Raw genomic sequence first — 7,276 nt, 5'->3', positions numbered from 1 at the left:
AAACAGACGATGAACACTATTAACAGCAATTATTATATGATGCAATCAAACTTATAGCAAAATGTGGTAGTTCTGTATGTTGTTTCGGGGTTATATACAATAGCTATGTAATGGGGAAGAGAGAGAGACAAAAGTCACGGAATCCATTTGGAATCGGGCCGAGAATTCTCATAAGCTGTTAGACAAGGCGCCAGGCCCATGGAGGGCTGTATTTGTTCCCTCGTTTCAATTAAAAGATCCCCCCAGCTCGGCGGGCCCCCGAACTGCCCAGGCCCATATGCACCTGCATGCCCTGCATACCCAGACCTGCATTGATGAACCTGTGGTGGTTTCTGCAGTGAGGAAGAAACGCAAGCAATTAATAAGATTAGTATTGACCAAGTTCAGAGGCTGTCATATGTGGATCAACTTACTTTGTTGTGTATTTTCACAAGTTTAAATATGAAAAATAACTTTTATATTGATTCAATGGATTTATTGCATTTTGGGAAAAAAAAAAAAACAGTTTTTATAATAAATCTTTTAAAATCAAAATCTGGATTTGGATTTTTTTATGTAATTATAACCTAAAGATGCTATGTGAAAGTTTGAAACAGAAAATAGTGGTTTTCATGTAGCCACTTTCTTGGTAAAGAAAACAGATTTTTACTCAAATTAATCAAAATGGATTTATAGCGTTTTGGAACCAAACTCTTCAAATATATATTTGTTTTCTGAGTTATGTCTGCGAAATAATCAGTACTTATCGACACAAATTTTGTCTCTACACTTCCCTGCCGGTTTTCACTAACCTTTTCTCTTTCTATAGGCGTTTTTCCGCTCCAATCTGTCTCTACTGTTAGAGCGTGTTGGCTCGGGCAAAGAATCGCTAAGCTTCATGAGGAGGCGTATGCGCAGATTGGCTGCGCAGTGGGCTGCAGCTGCACGCAGACTTGACGAGCGCCTGCGCGGTCACTACAGAGAGCAAAAGAGGGTGAGCTGTCACACACTGTCTAAAGAAGGTGAAATAAAGGCGCTATAGGACATAATGAGGGTTCCTTAAAACAATGACTTCATTAGCACTATTCGGATGGGATTAGTTTTCAAAGTGACATTTGAGTTAGTTGTTAATAGAGGAAGCCTGTCCTATCGTGTATTGATTTGGATGCGACTGGGATTTCAAACCAGAAGTTTAGCTGTAGATATGGTATTTGATGAAGGTCAAAATAAATGAGAAGCACAATAATATAGCGCAATCACAGATGTTGGTATCTGGACGGGATTATATTTCTCAGAGGACCCAAATAAGTATGGCCTTACTTCATAATTTGTTGTGTAAGAAAAACACAGCCGTATTTGATTTGGATGGTATTAAAATCAAAAATAAGTCTGCAAAACACAAATTTATCTAACCTCCTCAGGAAAAAAACTAGTTTGAATAAGAACATTATATATTAGCAGTAATGTTTGTACTATTTCCTTTTTCAAAATCAGTTACAAATAACCCTATACAGACTGATTGTTTTCATTTCCTGTCCTAGAGCCAAGCCTGAATGGAAAACTGTAGATTAAATTAAATCTGCCTCACAGTGAGATACAGACCAGATACACACTCTCAGTTCTGTCACATAGAGAAGTGGTTTCCTGTGAAGAGGTTGACTGTGACCATGAAAAAGCTGTTTACTGTAGGTGAAGTCTGCAGCTTATGAGTTTGACTGGTAAGTGTAAGATAATTGCAGGTGCTTGTGAATATGTTTGCGGTGGCTGAATGCACACATTTCCCATGTGGTAGTTTTTAATTATGGACTGTTTCTCTGTCAATTTGTCTTTGCTCATGCTTTCTCAACATTCCTCGTGGTTGGCGCACTTTTGATGTCCCTATTGAGTCATTTAACATTCTGTTAAAGCCTTTTAACAGTGTAGGTTGAAAGCTATTTATGGATATGGATTACCAGATGTCTGTGTTTACCATGTGTAGAATGATAATCTTAAAGAAAATAATTATTTTGGCTTAGAATCAATTCCAATTAATGATCTTGGTTCCTTAATGATTCTATAAACTATTATACTGCATTTCATACACTACCATATTTAGTACTAAAATAAAATAAATATTTTAAAATAAAATATTAGTATTAAAGAGCATTAGTAGGTTTAATAAGAATTTCCAAGTCTTAACCTAAATGTAAACTAGATGAATATTAATAAAAGTACCGTTTATTGCAACAAAACTTTGATGTTAAAATGTAAATATTTGTAAACGTTGAGATTAATTAAATGCTGTGGAGAAGTACTGTTCATTGTTAGTTCATGTAACTAATGTACTTAACTAATTTGAACAATTGACATTTTACCATCATCCTCATCCTTATCATCCTACAACTTCACAAAAAGTAAAGATTTTATATTAAAATTCCACATTTGTATTGATGAAGTTGCAGTTTAAAAAAAAAAAACACATTTAAAATAGATTAACTTTAACAGCAATACTGAATAACACACTAGAATTAAAATTATAAGCAAATTATAATCAAGTACTTTACATGTGCTTTAGTATGTTGGTCAACCTATTCAAATAAGTGTACTTCTTTAAAACACAGACTAGAAATAAAATCACAAGCAATCCAAATATTATACAACAAATAAAATGAATGGCAAAAATTGATACATGACATTTATTAATAAAGGTATTTTAGACCGACAGGGAAAATAAAGTGGCTGAAGTCACTGAGCAGCACATCAAAAACGTACTCGGTTACTAATGTAACCTCGGTTCCCTGCGATACGGGAACGAGTACTGCGTCTTGCTTAAGACGCTATGGGGAAAACTCCTTTTTCTCCGAATACTGAAGCCTTTTTCAATCACGCAGTGTAACTCCACGGCCATTGGTTCGTGCAGTGTATTAAAAACTAACCAATGGCTTGGCAGCAGAGCTGCACGAGCCTATGGCGGCACAGCCATAGGCTCGCATGCACTTTGCCATAGGATCCTCAGGTTACCGAGTCGTACAGCTACATAGCACAGCCAGCAACGCAGTACTCGTTCCCATGTCTCAGGTAACCGAGGTTACGTTTGTAACCGAGTACGTTCCATATCGATACTTCACTCGTACTGCGTCTTGCTTAAGATGCTACGGGGAACCAGTACAATCCTGCCGTGCTATGTTAGAGGAATGACCAATGCTTGAACTTGCCTTGAGCACAAAGGGCCCAGAGGGACCAAGTAATTGTAGGGAAGCCCCACAGGAAGCGATAGGGCCAAACTCACAGAGGTCGGCCCAGCGCTAAGTAATCGTTCCAAGAAAAATCGTACAGCCTCAGAACCCAGTGGGGGCCAAGAGCGTACAGTCCATTAAGCAGATAGAACCCGAGCTTGTAAAGCCGGGACGTCCAGATTATAAAACCTGATAAATGTGGACGGCGAGGCCCAGCTGGCCGCCGCACAAATCTCTGCAATGGAAACCCCGCTAGACCAAGCCCAGGAAGAGGCAACGCCTCTAATAGAGTGGGCTCTTACTCCCATGGTGCTTTGAAGGCCCAAAGAAGAGTATGCTAGCTTGACAGCGTCAATTATCCATTTGGAAAGTCTCTGCTTCGTGACCGGAGACCCTCTGCTGCGGTCACTGAAGCATACAAAAAGCTGATCCGACAGCCTGAACGGGGTGGAATGCTCAATGTATATTCTCAATGCCCTGACGGGCAGAGTCGAGAGCACTTTAGGTACATAACCCAGTGGGTTATGTACCATGTGTGCTATGAACAGCATTCAGACTCATACGTCAGAATGCTGTTCATAGACTTCAGTTCAGCATTCAACACAATCATCCCTCAACAGCTCATTCACAAACTGGTCCAGCTGGGGCTCAACACTTCGCTGTGCAACTGGCTGTACTTCCGAATGTCCAGCAATTCGTCTCTGGTGAAACTGATTGCAGGGATATAACTAAAGACAGGACAAACTAACAAAAACATAAAAACAACTGCGGAGCACGCCACGGAGGCAGCCATCACCGTCGGCGCCATCGTACTTTTGCATCTGTATTTATGTTCTACTGTTTATGATCTTGATAACCATGCCTCGGCTTCAGGATGACCTTGGAGTCGTTGGGCCCGAATTCGAGGCAGGTAGGGCTCACCGAGCGCACCTGCAGATCACCCATATGCTTTACCGATGCTAACGCCAGTAGCAGAGTGTTTTTTTAGCGTCAGGGGACGAAGGTCAACGGATTGTAGCGGCTCGAAAGGAGGGCTCTTAAGAGCAACACCTCAACACCGTGGGCAGGTCACATGTAGGGACGGTGACAGGTCGAAGCGGGTTGAGCATCCTAGACCCTTTCAAAAAGCGAACAACTAGGTTGTTCCTGCCCACTGACTGGCCAGCTATAGGAGCGTGTGAGGCTGCTATGGCTGATACATAGACCTTGAGTGTGGAAGGGGAGCTCCTGAAGGAAGGACAATATCAGAGATATGTCGCAGGAAATTGGGTCTGCGCCGCGGGCCATACACCAGACGGAGAAGACAGGCCATTTAAGAGCATAGAGCCGCCTTGAAGAGGGTGCTCTAGCCTGAGATATTGTGTTTAGCACACTCTCGGGGAGGTCCGTAGGCTCCCATTGAGAGTCCAGAGGTGCAGGGCCCACAGTTCGGGCTGGGGGTGCCATATCGTTCTGTTCGCCTGAGAGAGGAGGTCTCGTCTCAGGGGAATGGGCCACGGGGCTGCTATAAGCAGCTGAGACAGCTCTGCAAACCAGTGTTTCGTCCTCCAGAGCGGGGCCACCAGCAGAACATTGTGTTTCCACTCCTTGATTCGCCTGATTTCCGGTGGGATCAGGGCGATCGGGGGAAAAGTGTAAAGGAGGAGGTTGGGCCAGTCGTGGGCCAACGCATCCTTGTCCTTCGAAAAGTAAATTGGGCAGTGAGAGTTGTCTTCTGAGGCGAAGAGGTCGACTTCTGCCTTGCCAAAGATCTCCCAGATTATCTGAACCGTACGTGGGTGGAGCATCCACTCTTCTGAGGGGACATTGCTCCGGGCTAGCATGTCTGCTCCCTGGTTCAACCTGCCCGGCACATGTGCTGCTCTTAGCGAACGCAAGTTTAGCTGAGCCCATTCCAGGAGGCGCTCTACCAGAATGAAGAGGAGCTTCGAGGTGAGACCGCCCTGGCGATTTATATATGACACCACTGTCATGCTGTCTGAGCGGACTAGCACGTGGTGTCCCCTTAGGTCTGGCAGAAAGGAGCGAAGGCCCAAACATTTCCAGGCAGTTGATGTGAAGCCGACTGTCCTCCGCCAGTTGGATGGCCTGGTTCAGCGACGTCGGGCACAGCTCGCGGTCTTCCTGCTGGGCTTGGAGGAGGGCATGGAACCGCCGCTCCTGATCGTCCCTCAGGCCCAGCAGTGCCTGATGGTGCTCCTGGTGAAGACCCGCGAGCGATTGGATGACCTCCGCAAATGGCGATCCTGGGGGGACTGCATGATGGCGACGGCGTTCTTCTTCCTTCCCGGGTTTCGGCACCAGTGTGGTAAAGTTCAAGAGAGTGGAAGGAAGAATGCAGGGTCGGCTTGCTGGGACGCGAGCTTTATTTAAATCTCTCAGTGCACACAACACAATACGGCGCTCACACAGCGCTTCCAGACTCGCAGTCAATAACTCATAACAATCATAACACAACTTGCTTCCGTGTTTCTCTACACCCGTCTCCCCGGGTGGCTCGCGTTCCCAGTCAGTCTCTCTCCCGATCATGTTCCAGGTGGCCCCTTTTATCCGGTCTCTCCACACCAATTACTGAAACGAGACACAGGTGTTTATCATTTGCGCTTGACCTACTTATGCACCGCTCGTCTCCTGCCTCTCTCTCCCGGTGCAGACCTCGCTGAACCACGCCCCCACATTCTTTTTCAATGGTGCTGTACATCGTCTCCCTCTTTGAGAGCTTCCGACTGATGTACAGCACCGGCCGTTCCTCCCCCTCTATCTCCTGGGACAGGACCGCTCCCAGCCCTCTGTCCGACGCGTCGGTCTGCAATAAAAAGGGTAGAGAGAAGTCAGGGGAGTGAAGGAGCGGCCTGCCACACAGAGCAGCCTTTACTGGAGATCAAAGTTCGGAGAGTGTAAGAGCGGCCCGCCGCACAGGGCAGCCTTTACCTTGGTTAGGGCCTGTTGGCACAGCTCCGTCCACTGGACCGGATCTGGCGCTTCCCTTTTAGTGAGATCAGTCAGCGGGCTGGTGAGCTCCGAATAATTAGGAATAAACCTTCTATAATATCCCGCCAGCCCCAGGAACTGCCTCACCTCCTTTTTGGTCTTGGGTCTCGGACAGGTCGCAACTGCTGCCGTCTTATCAATTTGGGGACGCACCTGTCCGTGACCCAAGTGGAAGCCCAGATACCTTACCTCCACACGCCCAACCGCACACTTTTTCGGGTTGGCCGTCAGCCCGGCCTCCCTCAGCGACCTCAGGACCACCCGCAGATGCTGCATATGCCGCTGCCAGTCGTTGCTGTAGATGATAATGTCATCCAAATAGGCCGCGGCATACGCAGCATGTGGCCAGAGGATCCGGTCCATGAGTCGCTGAAAGGTGGCCGGGGCCCCGAACAACCCGAAAGGAAGCGTTACAAATTGGTGTAATCCAAACGGCATGGTGAAGGCCGTCTTTTCTTTGGACATTGGAGATAAGGGGATCTGCCAATATCCCTTCGTTAAATCCATTGTCGAGAAAATCGAGCAGTACCCAGCCGATCAAGCAATTCGTCAACCCGCGGCATTGGATACGCGTCGAACTTCGACACAGCATTCACCTTGCGATAATCCACAAAGAACCTGACCGAGCCGTCCATTTTAGGCACTAAAACTATCGGGCTCGCCCAATCACTGTTGGATTCCTCTATTACCTCCCAAGTTTCTCGTAGGACGTCCAACACCCCGCGGGGCTGACGTCTGTAGAGAAGCTCGAAGGGGGAAAACCCCGTGGAGGCTTGGGGGACCTCGCGCACGGCAAACAAGAGGGGTTCCAGCCATTTGTCCCAATTTTTGGCGTCTTCGTGAACGAACTTCCGAATCATGGTTTTTAATGTGCGATTAAATCGTTCGAGCAGACCGTCTGTTTGTGGGTGATAAACGCTGGTGCGAATTGATTTAATGCCCAAGAGTTCGTAAAGTTCACGGAGAGTATGTGACATAAACGCCGTGCCTTCATCGGTGAGAATCTCTTTCGGGATTCCCACCCGGGAGATTAGATGAAACAGGGCCTCCGCCACACTTTTCGCGGAAATGCTGCTGCCTCTGGGTATCGC

The 7,276-nt window shown here is 46.4% G+C and overlaps 1 protein-coding gene across 1 annotated transcript in view; it reads left to right on the top strand.

The window, feature by feature from the left end:
- mgat5b (alpha-1,6-mannosylglycoprotein 6-beta-N-acetylglucosaminyltransferase B) overlaps positions 1–7,276 on the top strand; it is a 121,643-nt gene that overhangs the window by 53,609 nt on the left and 60,758 nt on the right. The window contains exon 7 of the mRNA XM_016480888.1: positions 809–973. Within this exon, the coding sequence (XP_016336374.1) occupies positions 809–973 (165 nt within the window). The remainder of the gene's footprint in view (positions 1–808; positions 974–7,276) is intronic.

The sequence above is a fragment of the Sinocyclocheilus anshuiensis genome, unplaced genomic scaffold (assembly GCF_001515605.1).
Source record: "Sinocyclocheilus anshuiensis isolate Anshui unplaced genomic scaffold, SAMN03320099.WGS_v1.1 scaffold561, whole genome shotgun sequence".
Lineage (NCBI taxonomy): Eukaryota > Metazoa > Chordata > Actinopteri > Cypriniformes > Cyprinidae > Sinocyclocheilus > Sinocyclocheilus anshuiensis.
This window is presented reverse-complemented; position numbering and strand designations above follow the sequence as displayed.